General features: G+C 51.5%; 1 protein-coding gene across 15 annotated transcripts in view; it reads left to right on the plus strand.

The window, feature by feature from the left end:
- NRF1 (nuclear respiratory factor 1) overlaps nt 1–22,520 on the plus strand; it is a 61,852-nt gene that overhangs the window by 13,433 nt on the left and 25,899 nt on the right. For 12 of the 15 annotated variants that reach the window (XR_013942544.1, XR_013942545.1, XM_080570625.1 and 9 more), the window contains exons 2-11: nt 94–325; nt 3,626–3,740; nt 5,668–5,794; nt 6,373–6,513; nt 13,111–13,269; nt 14,235–14,432; nt 15,847–15,948; nt 16,449–16,520; nt 18,333–18,490; nt 22,194–22,318. Coding sequence is in view for 13 of the 15 variants with exons in the window: in XM_080570625.1 (XP_080426751.1) it covers nt 103–325; nt 3,626–3,740; nt 5,668–5,794; nt 6,373–6,513; nt 13,111–13,269; nt 14,235–14,432; nt 15,847–15,948; nt 16,449–16,520; nt 18,333–18,490; nt 22,194–22,318 (1,420 nt within the window). In the remaining 2 variants the exon portion in view is untranslated. The remainder of the gene's footprint in view (nt 1–93; nt 326–3,625; nt 3,741–5,667; nt 5,795–6,372; nt 6,514–13,110; nt 13,270–14,234; nt 14,433–15,846; nt 15,949–16,448; nt 16,521–18,332; nt 18,491–22,193; nt 22,319–22,520) is intronic. The other 3 variants (XM_080570628.1, XM_080570621.1, XM_080570623.1) reach the window with 1 other exon arrangement.

Here is a 22,520-nt window from a genome sequence, read left to right on the forward strand (position 1 = left end):
CTCAGAAACCTCCTACTGCCCTCATGTATGGTGCATCAGTGTCCCTAACGCCTGTCCTGTGATTTATTTATTTTTTTTGGTCTCCCTTCACAGCCTCTATTGATGGAAGAACACGGGGTGACCCAAACAGAGCACATGGCCACCATCGAGGCCCACGCAGTGGCCCAGCAGGTGCAGCAGGTCCACGTGGCCACCTACACGGAGCACAGCATGCTGAGCGCGGACGAAGACTCGCCGTCTTCCCCCGAGGACACCTCCTACGATGACTCCGACATCCTCAACTCCACGGCTGCCGACGAGGTCACGGCGCACTTGGCCGCGGCAGGTAACGCCCGCGGGATGCTTGGTGTTGTTCCCCCAATGCCGTGCTCGTACAGAGGTCCCCAACAGCACTCTGGGGGGCCAGGCGATCTTTTCACCCCCCCGGGAAGCTGTGGATGCTTCCTTATTGCTCCAGCTCCGAGAGCAATTCCTCGCCAGCCCTGCTGCTTGCTTGGATGTTGCTGAGCTGAGCCACGTCGCCTTGTCGGTGTGTGCTGTGCAGGCGCTGGGAATAAGAGGTTGGTGTGTACGATGCAAAGGCCCCTAGTACATTCTGCCTCCGAAATGAAGCTAAAATACCAAATATGTCGGAGAGCAAGCTTATTTCATCCCCACGTAAACAACAGCCAAAATAACCCAACAGTGCCACGCAGCTCTGCGTAGCCAGGGCGCTCACGTGCTAGGGCTTTCCCAAGGAGATGCCACAAGCGGTGCTGGCGTATCTGGAGTGGAAAAGTATTTCAGGATCACCAGCTCCTTCCAGCAAAGCCCCTGCCAAGCACCCTCAACATTTGCCTTGTAGCGAATCTACCTCCCTAGTAGAAAAACGCGGCGATAAATAAGCACTCGTGAACTCCCATGTCTGAGGAATAAAGCTCCTGACCTGCTTCGTGGAACCCGTGAAGTTGTGGAAAGCAGCTCAAGCGTGTCAGCACCCCTGGTGCAGTGAGTGTCCCTGCTGAGGGGTGTACAGACATGCTAAGCAGTGAACCCTTGCTATATAAACAGCTTTGGCAGGAAGACTTGCCTATAGGTTGTCTCAACAAGTAAGTAAAACCTTTCGGAGTCTCTGTAGAGAGTCGTGAAAAGGCAAAAATGTTCCTGGAGAAGCTTTTCTGCACTTGTATGACACGAGAGGAGGCGGATCACGTGCGTTAAGAAAGATACAAGAGCAGATAGAAACGGAGAGGAGATGTTTGAGCAGAGGTTACTGGCGGGGGTTTGAAACTTGGACAGAAGTTTCAGCAGAGCACGGCAGGGCTGGGGAGCTGCTGCCACCTCTGGGAGCCGGGCTGCTGCTGCTCGTGGGCATCTGCCACTTTCGATCCATTGAAAGTGTCCTAAAACCACCCCAAATTTGGGAAGTAAACTTGCCCTTGTCCCTTCCCTTTGTCCTAGATCCCGAAGCGCTCTTCTGCTTTGCTTGCCCATCGCGCGGTGCATTTCTGTTTAAATTCCACCGGGATTTTTGATTTTACCTCCTCCCATCTGCACCTTTTGCCTCTCCCCTTTGCCGTCGCTTTCTGTTGTGGCACCTCCACGTGGGTCTGACTGCCCAGCTGCTGCTTTGGTAGTTAAACCCCAAACCTGACTGACTCGGGTCTCCTGCCCTTCTCTAACCTGTGGCTCCTCTCTGCTACCGCCAGCCCTTCCTCCCCAGCGCACCAAAGCCTGGCCCCCTGCTTTGTCATGCATTGCATGCCCATCTGATCCATTTCTGCTTTATTTACTTGACGCCTTCTCGGCTTTATTTGCCTTGAGGTTGGGTTGACACACTGACGTGAAACCTGCTTGAGCTGCGATGTAAAAACTGCGCCCTGACCATGCACAGTCCCTCCTGGGGCTCTGCTGTGCCTGCACGTTCACTCTCGCAGCTTCGTGGTCCTGAGTGCTGTCCTGCCGAGCATCCCAGTCCCTTTGATTATTCTTTTGACAGCCTCAACTCCTGAAAGGTTTTGCTTTTCCTTTCCAGCAGCCTGCCAGACCCATCAGGGGGTTGCAGGAGGGTCTTGCTGCACCCCAGGCATGGGCAGCAGCCTGGCCCCAACTCTCCCAGCCCAAAACCTGCACACAGCACAGCTTCTTTGCAGCCAGTGTTTCTCCAGTCCCCCAAATCAGTGTTTTTATCCTTTTTTCCCCCCACACAGGACAACAGAGCACTGCAGGGCTCGATGTACCTGTGGCAGGTAGCACCCTGGTGGCTACTGATAACCAAAACTGGGGTGGCGGTGTCAGCCCCGAGCCGTGTCCTGCCTAGAGAAAACGCAGACATCTGACACTGCTCTGGTGCCGTGGGTTTGGTAGCGAAGGGCTTCCTGCCCCGGTGGCTGTATCTTTGTTAAACACAGAGGTGCAGAGCTTTTGGGCCGCCTGATGTGGTCTTTGTCCTCTGACACGTGGAGAAACCACGCAGAGCACCTGTGGGGGCTGCTCGGGAGTCAGGGGCAAGTCCTGGAGCCTGCGTTAGAGACCGTGAGATCGCTGACAGAAGCGCAATTCACTGCGTGTCACTTGGTTCACCTAGTAAAGCCGGCACCAGGAAGACGTGGACCTGGTAAAATGGGTCCAGAGGAGGCCACGAGGATGGTGAAGGGGCTGGAGCCCCTCTGCCGTGGGGCCAGGCTGAGGGAGCTGGGGGTGCTCAGCCTGGAGAGGAAAAGGCTCCGGGGAGAGCTCATAGCGGCCTTCCTGTACCTAAAGGGGGCTTAAAAGAAAAATGGAGAGAGATTTTTTCTAAAGACGTGTAGTAATAAGATAAGAGGTAAGGGTTTTAACCTGAAAGAGGGGAGATTTAGACCAGATATAAGAAGAAATTCTTTATTATGAGGGTGGTGAGGCCCTGGCCCAGGCTGCCCAGAGGAGCTGGGGGTGCACCAGCCCTGGGGGTGCCCAAGGCCAGGCTGGCTGGGGCTGGGGGCAGGAGCTGTGCCCGTGGCAGGGACTGGGACTGGCTGGGCTTGTAGGGCCCCTTCCAACCCAAACCCTTCTGTGGTTCTGTGATACTTCGTCTAACTTAATTAACTTCCCATTACACAGACTGTCCAAAGTGTGACCGTGAAAGCAATAGCTCTGCGCTGCCGTGGTCCTTGCTGTGCTTCGGGGCCCGTTGTGGGACGCTGCCAGTTATTGTGGAGTTACAATTTCTTTCCCATCAGAGCTGGTCTTTAATCCCCAGGGAGAGCCACAGGCCCCTAACGCTGTAGCTGCGGTGGCTGAGCAGGATTCCTGGCCCTGCACCAAGCATCTCCTCACCTGCTGCCAGGATCTCCTCGATTGCAGTTGGCTGTTTAAGCTCCTGGAGTGCTTGAGTCTTTCAGTGTGTTTGGAAAGTGAAATACATAATTACACGATTGGAAGGAGAACTCTGGAGTAAAATCTGTGACTTTCACCTGAGACTGAGCCGGGGCTTGCCAGTCTGGAGAACTGGAGACCCTTCTGATGCACTCGATGCTGAGAGGAGGGAGCCCAGGGGATTTGGGGTCATCCAGGGGGGATGCCCCCGAGCTGAGCCCTTAGGGCTGTCCCTGGGGGGCCAGATCCTGAGCTGTGCATGCTGATTCACCCTCTGTGGTTTGATTTCCAGGCCCCGTGGGGATGGCAGCAGCCGCTGCGGTGGCAACGGGTAAAAAACGAAAGCGACCCCACGTTTTTGAATCCAACCCATCGATCCGCAAGAGGCAGCAGACGCGTTTGCTACGGTAAGGACTCCTGCCTGCACCCTGACACTTTGGTCTGCCTCCTTGATCAGCTTCCAGCACTGTCAGTGATGAGACCACGTGCTGCCCACAAATCCTCCAGCTTGAGGAGTCTGGGGCATCTCTTCTGGAACCCACGAGCTATATTTTAGTTTGCAGAAATGGGTCAAATGGTTGCTTTGCTCATTTTTAACGTGGTCTTCTGATCACTGGGGCTGACGTGACCGTCGTGGTGGGATCCACACTGAACACTGACCCAGCCTGCAGTGCACAGGGCTGGGGGAGAACTGAGGGGAGATGCCCATTAAAGCCGATCCAGACCCTCTTTGGCTTTAGAAACTGTAGAACTCGTTGGGCAGAAGCCCCTGTAGCCCTTGGGGTGCTGCATCACGAGTGCTCTGAGCGTGTCCGCCCACCTGATGGCCACCGAGGAGCACTGGTGCTGGAGTTCTGCAAGCCTCTGAAGATCACCTGCAATTCTGTCCTTAGGAAACATCTGTAACTATTGGCTGGTACCACTTATAAAGCTTTGGAAGAAGACAATTTTAGCTTTTTAACCTGTTCTGGCCTTAATTGGGCTGTATCAAAAGAGTTGGTGTATTTGTCAGCCTCTGTTACTTGCTGGCTTCCTCCTGCAGGCACACTGAGCACCCTGAAGTAGGGAAGGCCAGTGTCACTTTTTCTTCCTCTCCTTGCAAAGTTGGTGAGAAATTAAGTTGGTTTCCTTATGTTCTGCTTATTCACCTGCTGAGTCCTGCAACACCCTTTGCACGTGACCAAAGTGGAGAGGAATACAGCAGGGTTAGCGTTAAATGGTATTTCCTGGAGTGGGCTCCCTTTCTTTTGTAGCTTCATTTCATTTTTCCTTCCCCCCACCTCTGCTGACTCAGCCATGTTTGTGCAACGTTTCTGGAGAGCAAATTTTTTAATCTCTTGAAATGGGAACAATATATTTTAAAAGAGACTCCTCTGTAGAGGGATTACTTCTCCCTTCTCGCAGCAGCTTCATTTTGTTACGTGTAAAACACCAACAAAATGCATAACTTCTGTGCGTTCTGACGAGTTTAATGAGTTTGTGTAAACACCAGGCACCAGCGTGCAGCAGGTGGGAGGTTAGTGTCCGATTCTGGGATCTCTGCAGAGCTGGTGATGGTTCTTTGGCAACGTGTCTGCTGCTAGCAGCAGGTCCTGAAATGACCAGGACAGAAACTAAACTGTCGTCTTATGGCCGTGCTCACGTTGCCTGGTGGTAGCTGCTGCTTCTCTCCTGCTTAATGAGGTTCTGCCAAAGTTTCCGACACGTTCTCTTGCGTTGCTTGGAAGTTAATAAGAGGAGGAAAGTCTACGATGGAACATTTTCTTCCTACAGAGAGATCATTCCAAAGGGACCTGCTGATGCGGCAGGTGTTGGAGTACGTGGGTTCCCTGTGCTTAGCTGTTGCAATATTTCTGGTTCTTGCCTGTCGTGTAGCTGTCAGTTGAGTGCCTACGGTTCTGGTTCGAGTAGGGCTTTGGTGCTAGGGAATTTTAATGTGCTGTTATGGGGCTGAGTGTAAAATAACCTGTTTGAAGTCCTCTTTTGTTAAAATGTTCTTTACCTTACAATTTCTGTATCACTGATGAACTTAGCCAGTGACAGAGTGGATCTGCAGACCCCCGCTGTCCTTGGCTTTGCTTCTCTTTACTTTGTGCATCAATGGAAAAAAGGAGAGCGGGGAGAATAATTGATATTTGAGCTGCCGCGGGGCTGCAGGGAGCACAGCAGGCCTGCGGGAGCAGGGCAGCACCGTGCGGCTGATCCGACCAGCTGGGGCTCTGCTTCTCACCTGGTTTGTGAATGGGGGGCATTAAGAAAGGGACTCCACAATGCGAAGGGTTGTGTTTCCATCAGCAGCTGATAGCTGCTCACTGCTTCGTGCCTCTGTTTCAGGAAGCTCCGAGCAACGCTGGATGAGTACACCACCAGAGTGGGGCAGCAGGCCATCGTTCTGTGCATCTCACCCTCCAAACCCAACCCCGTCTTTAAAGTATTTGGAGCTGCACCCTTAGAAAACGTGGTAGGTGTCTGCAGGAAAAGGTTGTATCATAAACTGCTCACCTTCTCCACAGCTTTCATTTTGGCTCCAGGCAGCTTTGCAGGCCTGGTAGCGACCTGGAGGTCATGTTTAAGACCCTGGAGGTAGGAGTTCAGGTTGTATGGACATGAGTCTAGCAGTGAGGTCCTGTCTTCTCTATGTCAGTGCTGAACATCTCACCAGGGCTGAATCGCCTCGATTAAAACTCGGGGGGACAGGTAGTGTCGTGTCCTTGAACTCAGCTCAGCTATCAGTGCTCGCACCTTGCCGCAGACCAGGCAGTAAACGGAGCAGACCCTGTCTGTGCTAAGCCTTGCTTCTGAACTTTTCTTTTAATCCCGTAAATACTTCCACTTGGTGGCGTTACTTGACGTTTCATCATCAGCTCTCTGATGCAGCCAGGTCTTCAGGGCCCGTGGGTGTTTTCACTTGCCAGCTGTGTCGTTGTTTGCTCCTTCTGTTCCGCAGCACCCCGGGGAAGGCAGCTGGCCCTGCCTCCTCACCCTCCCCTCTCCTGGTGCTCCTTACCTTGTTTACCTGAGCTTAACGATTCCCCACAGGTACGCAAGTACAAGAGCATGATTCTGGAAGACCTGGAGTCTGCGCTAGCGGAGCATGCTCCCGCGCCTCAGGAGGTTAACTCGGAGCTGCCACCCCTCACCATCGACGGCATTCCTGTCTCAGTGGACAAGATGACCCAGGTAAGCAGGCAGACACGGCAGAAACTTGGCAGAACCAGAGAGAGAGAGAGATTTGGCACCTTACAGTGAGCTTATGTCTACATCCCCAGGGGATGCACTTAATCTCTTCTTTCCCAAGGGACTGTGACAGCTCAGATAGAAGTTAGCCGTGAAGCTTTGTTATTGGTGCTTATTTTCTGCACGCAGCAGTAGAGATGCGTGTCAGGACTCAAGGTCAGGCTGCTGGGAGCGTTCCCCTTTGAGCTGTTCTTCTCACCTCCCCTGTGCTGGGAACAGAGAAGCCATTTGTTCTGCACTTTGCAGGGATTTTTAGGCACTGAGGTCAGGAAGGTGGCTTTTGCAGTACCGCTTTTGGCTTATCCTCCTTGGATATTTCTTGTGTGCTCTAGTTCCTTCCATCCTCCTCTTCCTGCCGTGGGCTGGAGCAGAGAAGAGCTTGTTGATTGCTTAACTCCACATCAAACCTCGAGATGTTGCTGATGGAGACGGGGAGTTGTCTGCCCTAGGGATGTGGGGGACTCCCTTTCTGTCCAGGTCCAGCCCCTTGCTGACCTCCTTACTGCTGGGGAGAAGGAGAGGGGGCCCCCAGGGAAGCTTCCTTGGTGTGGGAGGGATCCTGCAGGGATTTCTCCTTCCTTGGGGGTGCAGGACCTCAACTCAGCGTGATGCACTGTAACACATTTAAAATGCTGAAAGCCAGCAGCAAGGTGGAAAGGCCGGGGGCTTTGGGGCAACGTACAAGCAGTGTGACGGAGCAAAAGGTGTGCTGGTTTCCGCTGTGCTCTGCGCAACGATCACGTGCTGGTCACGACACCAGCTCCTGTGCTTGGGTCTAATCAGACACGCTCACGCTTTCTCATGCAGTTTTACAAAAGCCACTGTGCCTTAGCCGAGGTATAACAGATCACGTTCCTAATCCACGACAGCGCAGGGCAAAACGTAGTTGCTGGTTTTGTAAGCCGCCGGGCCGGTACTTGCAGGTCAGCTCAGAGCTGAGCTGTTGGAAGGCAGCTTTTGGTTTGGGTGGTTAATGGCTTCCCAGCCTGGAAACAGCCTGCCGTTTTGGTGGTCTCTTCTCTTCCTCTAAGAGCACCGTACGGAGGTCTGGCATTCAGATTAGCAAACAAAGTTTCCCTGTCGCCTTGTCGTTGTAGTAATTAAACAGAAGTGCCTAGGACTTAAAAACGAGGAGGAGGAGACCTCGCAGTGGATTTTTTTCAGGCAGAGGGAAGCCGTCCCCGCACGCTGTGAGCAGCGAAGGTGCCTGCACCCGCAGCGTGGGGGCTCTGAGGAAATAACAAGGAAATGAGCCGTTGCTAGTGAAAGAAATAAGAGCGGTGAAGGTGGGTGGATAAGGTCAGGAAGTCCAGTTTTTGCAAACCAGTGACACGTCTGAGAAAGTGGTTCGCAGTGTGCGGAATATGTGCAAGCATAAACGGGTCCGTAAAAAGGTCTCCTTGGCTGTTAACGTTGCACGTGCCGTCAAAGCAGCAGTAGAAGTGACAAGCTCTCACTTCAGAGAGACCTTCCACTGCATTTATCATACAAATTGTTTATTTGTTATGATAGAGTTGGAAATTAAATATTTTGACGGTAAGGAGTGCTGAAGCGTTCTCTGCTTTTCCTCCGGACGTGGCTGTGCAACCCCCCCTCCTAAAATCTCTGAATAAAACACTGATGCTTTTCACGTTAAGATAACAGTAACGGTTTTTGTTTCTTTCCTTGCAAGTGTGACATGCCCTTGGTCTTCAGGAAACCTTGCCCAAAGATTTGGCCGAGCCACGTTGCCCCTGGGGTTTGGTTGCTTTGTGTGTCCGTGTGTGAAGCAGCTCTCCAATCTAAGGCAGTAGTTGCTGGCAGAGCTTTTTTCTTCTTTTTTCTTTCCCCACATGCACCGCTCCTGTGTTCCCAGGCTCCTTGCAGCTCTCTTAAACCAGAAATGCTTTTTCCTCCCCCCTCCGTATTTTGCAGGGCCTTCTGTCATCACGAACACAGCCTGCTGATGCAACAGCACAGCAACTTGGAGCCTCTTATCTCAAGTCCTCCCGTTCTGTGTTATGCTAAAACAAGCCTCCCGTTAGGAATAGCCTTCTTCCTTCCGATGTGTAAATCAAAACAGCTTTGTGAAGGCTTTTCCAAAGCTGTGGACAGGGCGACCTGGGCAGATTTGAGAGGTGGGCCTGGCTGGGGCAATCCCAAACATAAATCCAGGCTGGGTGGAGAATTGATGGAGAGCAGCCCTGAGGAGAAACGACCTGGGGGTGTTGGAGGGTGATCAAAAAGGGCCGGAGCCCCTCTGCTGCGGGGCCAGGCTGAGGGAGCTGGGGGTGCTCAGCCTGGAGAAGAGAAGGCTCCGGGGAGAGCTCCCAGCGGGCTGCCGGGGCCCGAAGGGGCTGCAGGAGAGCTGGGGAGGGACTCTGTGCCGGGGGTGTAGGGGTAGAACACGGGGAACGGCTTTAATCTGAAGGAAAGTGGGTTTAGATTAGAGATTAGGAAGAAATTCTTTACTCGGAGGGCGGTGAGGCCCTGGCCCAGGCTGCCCCGAGGAGCTGGGGGGTGCCCAAGGCTGGGCTGGAGGCAGCCTCACCTTTTGTGAATCGTCTTTTAAAAACCTGCACTCCTGGAACGCCTGCAGGCCGTCTGAGGACAGATCACCAGATTTAACTGACAGGACTACAGACTGGGTTCTCGCAGCGCAGCAGGTGTTCCTCCTGGTCAGAATTCAGGCAGTAAGGACGGTGCGTGTGGTGGCTATGAGATAATTTTGCTCTTGAAGGAGTCCAGCTGCCGTGTAGTTTTTGCCAGACTCGGGGCCAAACTTTTAAAACAGAAACACAACACAGATAAGCTGAGCATGATGAGGCTGCAATACTGGCAGTTTTTATTTTATTTTTTTTGCCACAGTGGGATTTGAAATACATCAGTTAGAGGTGGTGGTGGTGCTGCTGACTCCCAGATCCCTGCAGCCTGGCGCGTGGCTGGAGACGCTGTTGGTTTTTGCAGGAATTTGGATTCCCAGAGCTGCTGATGGAATTCTCGTTATCCGCTAGCAAAAAATGAGCTTTTTTTTGACTAGATGCTACAAAGCCCCGTGGAAAACCAAAATATTTACGAGTGTAAATTGGGCAGCACAATTCAGAGGCGTCTCTGGGAGGGGAGAAGCGAAGCCCCTGCGCCGAGCAGCTGCAGGTGGCTGCAGGCAGGTGGCGGAGGCGTTGGCTCCTCAAAGGGGGAGGCGAAAATCACTCTCTGTTTAATTGCTCTGCTTCCCTGGTGCTCTAAAGGGAAATAAAGCCTTTGCTGAGCAAAGATGCTTCCGAGCGAAGAGCATCGCCCACCTCAGCTGTGCAAAATAAGGCATTGCAGCGGGGCTCTTACCCTGGAGCCATTCCACAGAGAAGGCCCGTCGCTTTACGGGCTTTGGCGACGTGCACACCACGGCAGAGCTGAGTTTGCCTGTAAAAACTCGGCCTTGTTGTTCTCTGTGGCTCGCCGGTAGCATTAGGGAGGAAGCTCGGGTGATGCTGAGGCCAGAGCACCAGTCAGCTCTCATGAGAGGCACTAGAAGCTGCTGATGCTTTCCTGAACGGGTGTTTTGTTCTTTAATTTCACTTCAATTTTCACTTCTTTGTTCTTTGATTTCGCTTTTCTTAACCTAATGCGCACCTGCGGTTTGCAGCGTGCTTACGCAAGCCAACAAAGCTTACCCTGGCCTCGAAAAATTGTACTCGACGCCTGTTTGCGTGGTGCCGTGCAGAAAGCTTTAGCCCAAACAGCAGCTATCACTGCGTGCCAGGCTGTAGGCAGCAGACGCCGGGCACTGAAGGGCGGTATCTGCTCTGCCCGTGGCTCTCAGAACCTTTTTACAGGGATCGGGGCCAAGCCTGCGTGCTGGACCCCATCGCCCAGGTGCGAGGCTTGGGTGGTGCTCCCCCTGGTCCCCATCGGAGATGCGGTATGGGGACAGCGTGTTTCTGCTGTCCCAGCAGGTCGTTGGGGTGTGGAGGAGGGAGAGCGTCCCTGTTTCGCAGCGGAGGCACCCCAGGGTGAGAGACGAACGCTGCTTTTGCAGTATTTCAGCTCAGAGCCTGCGTCGTGCATCGTTCCCAGCAAGAACGAGCAGCGATGATCCTGCCCGCTCCCCTCTGACCCTTTAGAACTCCTCAGCACTTCCTATTTATGCCTTGACCACCGTTTCAGGGCGGAAGAGAAGGTAGATTTGCACAAAAATAAATAAATGTGTGAGCAGAGCCCTCGGTGGGGAGACCAGCAGGGCGTTGGTGGGGGCAGTTCAGCAGGTGCCGGCTGTCCTCTGGGCTGGGGAAAAGCAGTCCCAGGGCTCCCTGCTGGCAGCGCTGTGCCGCAGCCTTGGAAGGTGCCTTGCTTTGTACCCTGAACGTTAAAATATATATAAATACATATATTTATTTAACCGAAAAACAGAAGGGCAAGTGAACAAAGTACCCGGGGGGCTTTGCTGCCATTGCTCCTTTGCCCTCTTCTGCTTTTGGGAGCAGCCGAGGAGACTTTCGTACAGCTTCTCTCGGTGCTAGAGATTACAGGAGCCTTTCCCAGAGCTGACAACGGTGAAAACCAGAGTGAGCTGCGTGCTTTTTGGGGAGAAGCTTTCTTTTTGGGGAGAGGCTTGCTTTTTGGGTGGTCTGTGGCCGGAGCCAGCAGAAAGGTGGCTGCCCCAGAAGTGACTGCAGCGGCTTCTCCCGGCTGCGCCCTCTGAGACACGCGGGGTCTTTGTCTCGGTGCCCGTGGCAGACCCCTGCGAGCTGCCGGGGTGAGGTCTCGTTACGGCACTAATTAGAGACGTCCTGGCGCTGGAGCAGGCTGCGGCGTCGCTGCTGATTGTCTCCCTGGCGGATTAAAGGCGAGCCCTCCTTAACAAGTGCCTAGAGTAGCTCGAGCTGCCGAACTCCCCGGGACCAGTAATTAATCCATCTGGTAACAAGGAGCACAGCTCGCAGGCAGCGATTCCGGGAAGGAGACTTTTAACCGTTGTTGCACCGGGCGACTCGATGCCACCAGCAGGTTTGTTGGGCCGAGCAAACCTCACCGGCCTGGAGGCCGCGTCGTGGGCTGGAAGGGAAGACACTGCAGTGGTTGTACCCGTGTGTGGGCACGGGCGAGCTGGTGGCTTTTCTGTGCCCTGTTTGTAAATCGGGGTTTGGTTCGCTGTCCCTGAGATGGTTGAGGATGTCCTTGGGGTGGTGGGGGCTGCTCCGGAGGGGCTGCTCCATCTCTAGCAGGCTCTGGCCCGTTCTTGGGCTTGCTGTTAGCTCGGGAATGATGGAAGGGCTGAAATGCAGCCGCTTTGCTGGGCAGCAGAGTTTCTTTTAGGGTGGCAGCAGACACACCATGTCCAGACCCACGAGTACACTGGATTTTTATTGCCTTTAAAGTCCCTAGCCACTGCTGCCAACTGTGCAAGCAGCAAATCATGCGTTCAAATGAATTGCTTGGTTTTTACCAAAACACACTTCAGTTTTTCTCCTTAGATTTGTAAACTAGAGCCCAACATCACATCTTGTGGTGGGGCTCTGCCCTCGAAGAGCAGCCCTGTGCCCCGAAGAGCTGCCGCAGGTCGTGGTGCGTTTAGCGGGGTGCTGCGGGGTCAGGCGCTCTGCAGCCTCCCGTTCCTCCGACAGATATTGCACGCCAGGACAGCAGAACTCAAATGGCTTTTACGGCAAGTTCCGAAGGGATGCAGGGGGGCATTCTGACATGCAACTAGTTAGCTTGAAGTTAACACGTTTTAATTTGGTGTGGGCGGTCGTGCTCTTCCTGCTCAGCTCTACGGCTGCACCGGCCTCCTCCCGCACCTCCAGGCAGTGCCCAGGACAAAACCCAAACGTGCCCCAGCACCCTCCGTGAGTTTTATGTTCTAGTAGACGACTCTACGGACATTAGCTGCTCTTGGTGATGTGCCTGCTCAATTAGCTGTGCAAATCTCTCTTTCTAAGGTATGGTCTGCTGATGGTAAAGGCAGTCACCAGCTGGCCGGTTTCTGTGGGTGCCAAGGAAAAGCTCAATTGGGTTGAAAGGTGTCCCCGCTGGGGGAGAAGTTAAAAACAGATTCAGAAAATCAGTGCAGTGTGTGATATGTTCTGCAGGGGTAGGGAAGAACAGGTAAGAGTGTCTTTAAGCTCGCTGAAGCTCTGTCCTCTTTGCAACATCAACGTAAAACGTACATCAGCTCACAAGTGAGTTCTTGCAGCTGTAGGGACATGGAATGTTTTTTCTTTTAATTTTTTTTTTGTCCTGCGTTGTTCTAATTGTTTTATTTCCCCTTTCAGGTTGGTTAGCTCTCTTCGTGGTAGTGTTTAAACCAAAAAGCGTGCTAAGACAGCGTGTGTTTTGCCTTATTCTAGTTGGATTCATTTTGTTTCTGCTGTTCCATAATCTAGCGAGCTCTTCTCAGCTGAGACTTGGGGGAAGATGATACAGGATTTGTTTGTCCTGGGCACGCAGGCCTCTTCCAGGTCATGTTTCCAGCAGGATGGAAATGAAATGCAGTAACTTTGTCCTATGCATCTCAAAACTACCAGATCTGTGTTCCTACAAACCCTTTTATGCGCTTTGTTCCAGGCACAGCTGCGAGCTTTCATCCCGGAGATGCTGAAATACTCCACGGGTCGCGGCAAGCCAGGCTGGGGCAAGGAGAGCTGCAAGCCCATCTGGTGGCCTGAGGACATCCCGTGGGCCAACGTCCGCAGCGACGTCCGCACGGAGGAACAGAAGCAGCGGGTGGGTATCCCATGGGTCTGCCTTCAGTTTTTGGGGGAGCCGTTTTTCTTTCCCTCGAGTGATGGAAGAAACTGCATCATCCGCCCGTCCTTGGCTTAGTGTCAGACATCGAGCTCGGGAGAGCGATGAGATGGGAGGTGTAGCGTGCAACCTGCTCTGTCCCTGCCTGCGTGCTGCGACGAGCAGGTATTTGAAGCACATCTCCTTCTGCAGCGGGTGTCCTTCTTGCTAGCTGCATCACCTGCTCATCTCTGTGGCTTTTTGAAGCAGCCTTCCCAGCCTAAGACCAGCCAACTCTCCAAGTATGCAGCTCATTTACCACCGAGTTTGTGTCGTGGCCTCGTGAAGCCCTTGAAGGGTTTACTGTCCCATCCTGAGCAGGGACCTTTGTGCTTAAAGGCGGGTGATCAAAAATGTGTGGTGGAGCCAGGAAAAAGAGAAGTGAGAGAAAGGGTGAAAGGTCTTGGGTATCAGTTACAGCTGTGGATCCCACGCAGGTGATGTTGTCACCGACCTGTCACAAGGAGACTGTCAAAAAAAAAGGCTCCCAGGGTGTGAGGGCAGTGCTGATGCGGATCTGGTTGGGTGGGGAGGGATGCCTGGGGGGCTGGAAATGGCGCTGCGTCCTCAGCTCTTTCAAGGTGGAGGTGATTTTCTGTGTGTTGGCCTCAATTCTTTAAGCTTTCAAGGCAGAGAAATTTCATTGAGATTTCATTGAGAAATATGCCCTCCTTTGGTCAAGTATGCTCGTTCTGTATCCATACATAGAAATGCAGTGGCTCAGGGTAATTTCTGAGTCCTGGGGAATGAGGGGATGGAGGGATTAGGTACTGGGGGCATCTTGTTTGAGGATTTATTGAAAAGCACCCAGTAAAGGTAAGCATGCAAATCACAGCAGTAGCAGCATTCGAGCGGTTCAGAAAAGTTTTTACACGCTCTCAACTCCTTTCTGATTCTCCCGGTAGGTGTCGTGGACCCAGGCGTTGCGGACTATCGTGAAGAACTGCTACAAGCAGCATGGCCGTGAGGACCTGCTCTACGCGTTCGAGGACCAGCAGACGCAGCAGCAGACCACGACCACACACAGCATAGCGCACCTGGTGCCGTCACAGACAGTGGTACAAACCTTCAGCAACCCCGATGGCACCGTGTCCCTCATCCAGGTGAGAAAAGCCCTCCAGCGTTCCCAGCACAGCTGACTCAGGATCAACTTGCCTGCCTCTAGGAGGTGGTTTAGAGCAAACTCCTTTTGGTAGCTTGCCTTGTCCTTCAGGAATTCTCTTTATCAATCTCTCAGCCCTCTGGCTCTTTAAGCCAGTGCTCCTGCTCAAAGAAGCGGTCCCATCCTCTCTCTTCCCCGCTCCTATCCCTTGCTCTCCTGTTGTGGCAGCACGGACAGACCTGCAGCTATTTGGTCAAGTAGTTCAGGGTCTGACCTGGGTTTTACTAACCCGTTCGCAACCAGACACACAGCTCATGTGGCCACACAAAACCTGTGGCGGCCGTGGGATGAAGTGACGGGAGGAAACGTGATGGGACTGCTTTTCTTTAATGGTATGAAATCTACCTTAATCCATGGCATTAGGTACTTCTGTGTCCCCTGCTCTTACACCTGAAGTGTCTAAGATATAAATATTGTAATTCTCAAGCTGCCCCGAGGGAAGGATGTCTTAGGCCGCTTTAGGGGATTCACAGCTGAAGTTGCTGCTGCTGTATTCCCTTCTCCATGTGGGGCGGCAGCTTCTGGCAGCTCAGGACGTGGACTTTATTTTTGTTTTGCTTTTGTTTTTTTTTTGTTTGCTTTTCAAATGAAAGCTTTTCAGTGAATTGGCCCAGCTTTCTGCTCCCCCAAGGCCCAGCAGACGTGCCAAGCTGCTTCTGTTTGCTCACCTGCTAACAGACATTTTCCCCTTGATAGTATTCTCTTAGGTACCCAGCACCTGAGATCTCATCGACTTTCTAGCACCTACAGGTTTAATTCTGCTTAGAAACAAAGCTGCACATCTCCCAGATTTTGCCTTTTCCCAGCTGTTAAATAGGGAAAGTGTAATTTCCAAAGTCAGCAGGGTAGTGAGGATGGACTGATGTTTGCCAAGTGCCTGGAGAGCAGTGCCCCTGTGAGTGGTAAGTGGTGCTATAAATGGTAGCTGATACGCAGGGTATAGTTTTTACAGGGTAGGCTTTTTACACGACTTCCACGCGATGGGAGAAGTGTCTTGGTTCCACCTGTGCACCGTGCTCGCACCTGGGAATGGCAGTGGTATCCTGCAGCTGTTCTTTGTGAGGCTAGGAAAATAGCGAGGGCCTGTGTTCAGACAGACACAAGGGCTGTGCAAAACTCATTTCTGGGCCCTGTCCCCACTCTGGAAGCTGCTGCAGACTGACATTGCTTTAGCATGTTATTTTTTCCCCTTGGAGACAGCTCAGGATTTTCCACGAGCTCTGCCCATTACTATTATTCCCTGTAGATGCAATGCTTTGTAACCTGAGAGCGTTTGACTGTCCCTTTGTCTGAATTATATGGATGTTTTCCTGCACTAGCAAGCGTGTTCAGCTGCATCTTGTTGACTTCTGCAGGTTGGCACCGGTGCTACAGTTGCCACGCTGGCTGATGCCTCCGAGTTGCCTACCACGGTCACCGTCGCACAAGTCAATTATTCCGCAGTGACTGACGGGGAGGTAAGGATCCGGGTTGTGCCCGTCGTGTGCAGAGCACGATCATCCTATTTGACTTCATCAAAGTTAAATATTTGTCACAATTAAGTCACAAAAAAACACCAACCCTGCAGTGTTCAGGGTTAAAATACATGTGAAACTATACGAAATTTCATATAGGAAGTGCTGAACTGTTGTCGTTTTGACTCAAGAGCATACAAATGCAATTATGGCAGAAGCCTCAGCTCTGAATTTCATCCCATTTTAATGTCCTATACATTAATTCTGGGAGATCTGCTCCAGCAGATAGAGACCTAACTGCACAAATGCACGTTTCTGTGTTTGTTTGGGATAATTGTTTCACGTGTGCTCGAGATCCCGAGTTTTGCCAGTTCAGGGTTGGGGGTGACGCCTGGGGTATTCTGAGCCTGTGGTTAGTGGAGGATATTGCATGGCTGTGGGCAAATGGTGTGGTTCTTCGGCTACTGATCTCTGGACAAAATGGGACTGTTCTTCTTCTGCAGCTTTTAGAGAGGTTTGCAAGTGAATACCGGAGAGAGCTTCATAAATGCACGTTATATTCGAGACAACATGAGGTACCGCGGAGCGCAGTACTGTTCCACGTACTGTGAAAGCTTCTTCCAGTGCTCTAAAACTGGGCAAAGTTCCTTCTGTTGAGGAGTCCGTCAGACCACTTCAGCCCTCAAATCTGACCTCTCAAACTTGCATGCGTTTATTTTTTCCGCTTCTTTTTTTTAAACACGTTAATAAGTTTAAAGACCGCAAGGAAACTTACGCTTTTTTTTAACCTCTTTTTCCCCACTAACCCCCCTGTAAATCCATGAGGCTGCAGGCAGCTTTCCGCCCCTTTGCTGCGTGCCAGGCTGTCCGGCTGCGGACGGTCTGTGCAGGAGTGCTGGGGTCTGGTCAGCTCTGTGCGAGCGAGGCTTTCAGGGCGACAGGTGGCAGCACAGAACAGCTTTGTTCTGCACAAGACCCTATTTCCATCTCAGGAGCAAAGGGAAGCGGCCTGGCTGTGACCTTGAAGTACTTTGAGGGTTTTCAGAACCCTCTTCAGATGTCTCTTGACACCTGTAAGAAAATTTTCAGAGGGACAAACAGAAATCAAGGGAGTGCAGGCACCGAGCTCCTCCTGTAAATTAAACGTTTAAGAGATATTGGACGAAATAAAGATACAAAAGTTTTTTCATTGGTGAATGGCTGGGATCGCTATGTGCAGACAAATCCACAGCCTGCTGGCAGCGTCTCTAAGGATGTTTCTGCCTCGCTGTCATGCTGCGTGGAGATGTGAGTTAGCTCTGAGTAAGCAGACGTGTTTATAGGATGCAGAGCAACACGGAGCAGGGATGCTTGCTACGATCTCAGCAGCACAACTTTTGTGTTAGTGCGGAGAAGGGCCTGGACAATTCCTCCTCCTTTGCCAGGAGTAAGTCCTTCCCCCTTTTGAAACAGCCTAGGCGTTTTTGCAGGGTGCTGTGCGCCACAGTGGAGATCTGCCTGACTGCTGAATACATGTATTTGCAGAATATACGTATGTTCTCCTCCTGCATGGTGGTGGGAAGGGTGCCTTTCCCTGCTCGGGCTTGCTTTGCTTTGGTTTCGGCATGGCTAGGGAGCAGCACAAACTCAGTCCAACTCTCCTGAGATCCCTCCCGTCTGCGACTTCTTCCTCTCGAGGCACTCGGACTTGGTTCCATCTTTCCTAAAAGACTTCGCCTTCTCTTAACTCGGCTTCTTTTCACCTTGTCTCAACGCCCTGTCGCTGCTTCCTCCCTGCTTTGGATCCTTTCGCCCAGGGTCAGCTGTGGGCACAGGAGAGCAAAGCAGTTGCCTTGAACTGGGGATGGCCACTTTCATTTATTAAGCGTACTACAGCAAAACAAGTTCCAGTTGTGAGCTTTAGGTGAGCTTGAGACAAGTCCAGCACAAATAAATCCTAAATGGGAACACGTTTGGTTCCCCAAAATGACGGGAGGGGTGCAGACAAATGGAAACAGGGAGGCACGTGCAGCCCTTTGCCCTGTGGGATGGGGATCTGTGCTGAGCTTCCAGCACCGCAGCAGTGCGGCTGCTTTAAAAAGTGCCTGGCAGTTCTCGCTTGCAGACTGAACATGTGCAGAACAGCAGCTAGACTTGAGGGCAGGCTACAGAAACTCACTCATGGCTGAGAGAGGGTTGTAGGGTCCGTGGTGTTCTCAGCTGGATCCTGGTCTTTCCCCCCTGGTGCTCTCTTTTCCCTGTCAAAGTCTCTGGGAGAGAGTCAGAGTACGTGCAGGATTCTCCAAAGACTTCTCGAAACTATCTGACTTCTTTGTTTTAGGCAGCAGCCGTCGTTTCACGGGATGGCTTCACATCCTGGGACCTTCCTTCTTGTTCTTCCTCCGTAGGTGGAGCAGAACTGGGCAACGCTACAGGGGGGTGAGATGACCATCCAGACGACGCAGGCATCAGAGGCCACGCAGGCAGTGGCATCGTTAGCAGAAGCAGCAGTGGCAGCGTCTCAGGAGATGCAACAAGGAGCAACTGTTACCATGGCACTCAACAGGTACGGGGGAGAGGAGAAGGCTAGAAGGCTGCACGCGGGTGCTTTCTCCTAGGTTTTCACTCTGACAGTAAAAGGACACTGTCTGCAGTCCCGTGGAGGCTTTTCCTTAGCAGATTCCTAGTTCCACCTGCGTACAGGAGTCTGCAGGATAGTTTTCAGTTTCCACTGTAACAGTAGGAGCATGCTGACATGGAAATTTCCTGAAAGGGGAAACGGTAGGTGGTAACTGTACCCGCTAAATGGTTTGGGTTCAGCAAGGGTCCGGTTACAGAACCGAGCTTGCTAATAAGAGTCCTAACGTGCTGACAGTGCCGTTTGGTACGCTGGTCTGTGTATCCGTCAGAATTGGTAATAGTTCCTTACTAAAAGGCTGAATTTCCCAGTGGTGTGCTGCCTTGGTCTCTCGTCAGAAAACAGAATGTTGTGCTCAGCGCACCAACGGGTAAAGTTAGTAAAGTCTAGTTCCGTGCAGGTCCGCGCAGCAGGAAGCAGCGTCTTTGCTCAGCTCTGGGGAGTTTTTTAAGCTTTGCTTGATGTTCTTAAAAACTGGAAGTGGCTGGGGCACACTGCGGCTGCAGCCCGAGGGAGCAGGACAGGACGCGGCATCAGCCCCAGCAGCGCAGGAGGTTTCACACTGCTGAGGTGTGGGCAAAACGTTTTCCTCATCCAAATCAGGATTCTGGATTAAAGGCTGTCAGAGTAAAGGCTGAGCAGCCGTGGCTTGGGACACGACACGAGCCCACAGCGCTGGTAGTTGGGGTAGAGCTCCAAGACCATGCTATGCGGGGATCACAAATTACTAAAGCAGCCACCTCGATCCTGGGGTCCATCTCCAGCTTGCTTCCAAATTGCTGTCGTAACTGAATTGCAAACCCACCCAGAACTGTTTCTGTTCATGATCCAGATTCAAGTCCGTCAGATATGTTCTTCTCTGCTGCTGTAGGAGGCTGATTGAGTAGGATTTTTTTTTTTAACTAATAGTTCCACTGGAAAATTGCCTTTTAAAACCAAGTGATCTATTTAGGACACTGTAAGAACAGATGAAGTAACTAGGCATGGAGTTGAAAAAAAAAGAAAGTCCAGTCTCCTGGAATCTGGCTTGCAGGACCTGTGTCCTGCACGTTCCTAGTTGGTAGATTTTTTTTCTATGTACTTTTGAGAAATTTTTCTGAAACCAGTGTGCTTTCAATTTAATTTTGTCCCATTGCTACTAGTTCTGGCTCTTAAGGTCACCAACGAGCAGTTCCTTTTCCTGCATTTAGGGAGTTCAGAATCCCTAATAAAAAAGAAATGTTAAAATGAAATGAAGGCTCCTAGAAAACACGAGCGGAAGAGCTTTCAACGAGTAACGTAGTCGCTGTTGTGCCTCAAGACAGGGTCAGCTGTGCTTATACCCAGGAAGGCCCTGCAGTAAGTCTGAAACAGCTCGTAGCTCAGGAGCAACGTGAAGCCTGTTGCAGCATTGCAGTGGGAATGATGGGCCTCGCGTTTTATTTCACATTTTGTTGTCACCCTCTTTCTCTACTGACAGTGGGAGGGTTTGGGGTCCCGTCTGGGTGACTAGCCCCCCAAACCTTCCATGTGGAACAGGTGCTCGCTTTTCTTTGCCACCAAACACTGCTGGGGGTCTTTCCCCTACCTGTAGGAACATCTCAGCAAGTCCTTGAGAGCTGAAGGCTCTTCCAGCTCTGGAAACTTCATGCTTAATTTAGCTGAGGGCTGCTGTCTTTGATTTCCCTGACAGGGAGCAAAGGAGTCTCGTAGTCCGTGCAGAGCAGTGCGCCCGCGAACAGCATGTTGGGGTGGGTGAAAGCTCTGCCAGGGTTGAGGATGGGAAGTATGGGGCCTCCTGGTAAAGGAGGACAAAGTGGAGGTGCTTAATTCATTGATTTGAATTAATTAGTGTTTGTGGAGCACGCTGTAACTGGGCACAGCTCTTATGCTGTGTGGTTGTTATTATTTTCATAGGTGCAACCTTAATCAATGATTAAAATGCTGAATTGCCCCTGAAAGTGGCTTCAAGTAAGCGTGCAAAGTCTAGGAAATAGTGTTACCCCAGCAAGTCTGGGTTTACCCCCAGGTTTGCCCTGTTGTAGTTGGCCTTCCTGCACTCTGCCTCCACGTAGCTGCGGGTTCAGAAGAGAGATCAGCCAAAAGGGGTAGGGAGGCAGAACAAGAAAATATTCTGGCTCAGTAACAGCGTTTGAGAGCTGCCCTGAGTGACAGAGGGGCTATTGAGAAATGAAAATATGCCCTGAGTAGCTAATATTTATCCAAGGGGTCTGGAGAAGTTTGAACGGTTGTTGGAGGATGCTCAGAGCACTCGGACTGTACAACGAAATGGCAAATAGGATATCATCTCAATCCATGCCAAATAATCCACGCGTGAAGAAGTATCTCCTGTATAGACCCAACGAGGAACTGTTTGTTACCAGTTACCATTCAGCAAGCTCCAAGAATCCCTGCTGAGCAGGTATTGTCAGGCGAGTAAGTTGAATATTAGGAATTACAGGGAAGGGCATGGAGAGCAAGGCAGGATTAGGCCACTGTACTAACCCATGGGACGTCTACGTCTTGAATAATGTGAGAAATGGTCACACACACCCCTCAAACAATGTCTTATATTTAGAAAAAGTCTGGAAAAGGATGAGACTAATCAGGAAGCCAGGAAGAGCCCTTCCACAGCGAGCGGACTCTGTCTCTTCAGCTTGGAAAAGAGATTACTGGAAGTCTATGAAGTCACGAGGAAAATGAAAATGGAACTGTTATTTTCCATTTCTTGCACTATCAGATGCACAGGCTGCCCAGCAAGACCGAGGGAGTAGGTTTTTGGACTACCAGAATGCAACGTTTTTATTCACACGTCATCTAATTAAATGTGGGTCTCATTGACACAGGATGTTGGGGAAGCAAAAAGTATAAATGGGTTTCAAAGGGGATTAGAAAAATCAAACCTGATGGTCCAGATGCAGTCTCTGATGTAGGAAATCAATACGCTGCTGACTGTCGGAAGCTGAGAGGGTGTAGGAAGGGAAGGATCATACACACTCCTTCCTAAATATCTGATACTGGCTGTTCTCACAGCAGGGTTGCTGCATTAGGAGGGCCTTTGGTCTGACCTCATTCGTGCGAGGAAATTTAAGAATACCGTGCTTAGCTACCAATCACTCATTAAAAAGAATTATTAAACCACTTGGCTGGGGAGAGGTACTCTGTCTTCTCTAAATAGAGAGCTGCTGATGTGATCCTGGTAACGGTAAACCTCTGGGCCTTCTGCAGTGCGAGGTAAGCTGGCTGAATCAGTAGTGAGAGGGGGAGTTGGAAAATCCGGAGAGACCCGGTGGCAAAAGAATGAGTTTTGTACTGGAAACCAGAGGCAGGAAGGAGCCACGTTGTGTTACAACTTACTGGGATCGTCCAAAAGCTTTTAGTGAAGTCGCAGGCAAAAGGATGTTAAAGAAGGCACGGATATTCTAACTGAGAGAGATGCGAGCTGAAAAAAAGGCAGTGAAAGCAGCTTATTTCCTTGTATTCCTCCTCCACCGCAGATTTTCCATTCTGGATAACTTCAGCTGGCCCTGGTGAGAGTCCCTCCTTCCTGTGTGTGTTCTCTTGATATCAACGCCTAGTTAAATGGGTCCTACTGGAGCAGGGTTGCCTGGTGGACTTCCTAACCCTTCCCTTCTCTTTTCTGTGCCCCCAGTGAAGCAGCAGCCCACGCGGTAGCCACACTTGCTGAAGCCACTCTCCAAGGTGGAGGACAGATCGTCCTGTCTGGTGAAACCGCGGCGGCAGTAGGAGCGCTTACCGGAGTCCAAGATGCCAATGGTAAGGCTGCCGGAAAGTTTTTGCTTTCTGTTTTATTTTTAAATTTTTTTTTCCTTTGCTCTCAGCTAGGGTTTTTTTTTCCTCTCCACTTGAAATGTCAAGTTTTCCCCAGTAAAATAGCTCTGCCTCACTTCAGGTTGACTTAAAAGCCCAGAGAGCAAAATGATAGCACTAACTTCGTTTGCTTCCCTGGTGCTGGGGG

Source organism: Anser brachyrhynchus, assembly GCF_964034855.1.
Source record: "Anser brachyrhynchus genome assembly, chromosome: 1".
Classification (NCBI taxonomy): Eukaryota; Metazoa; Chordata; class Aves; order Anseriformes; family Anatidae; genus Anser; species Anser brachyrhynchus.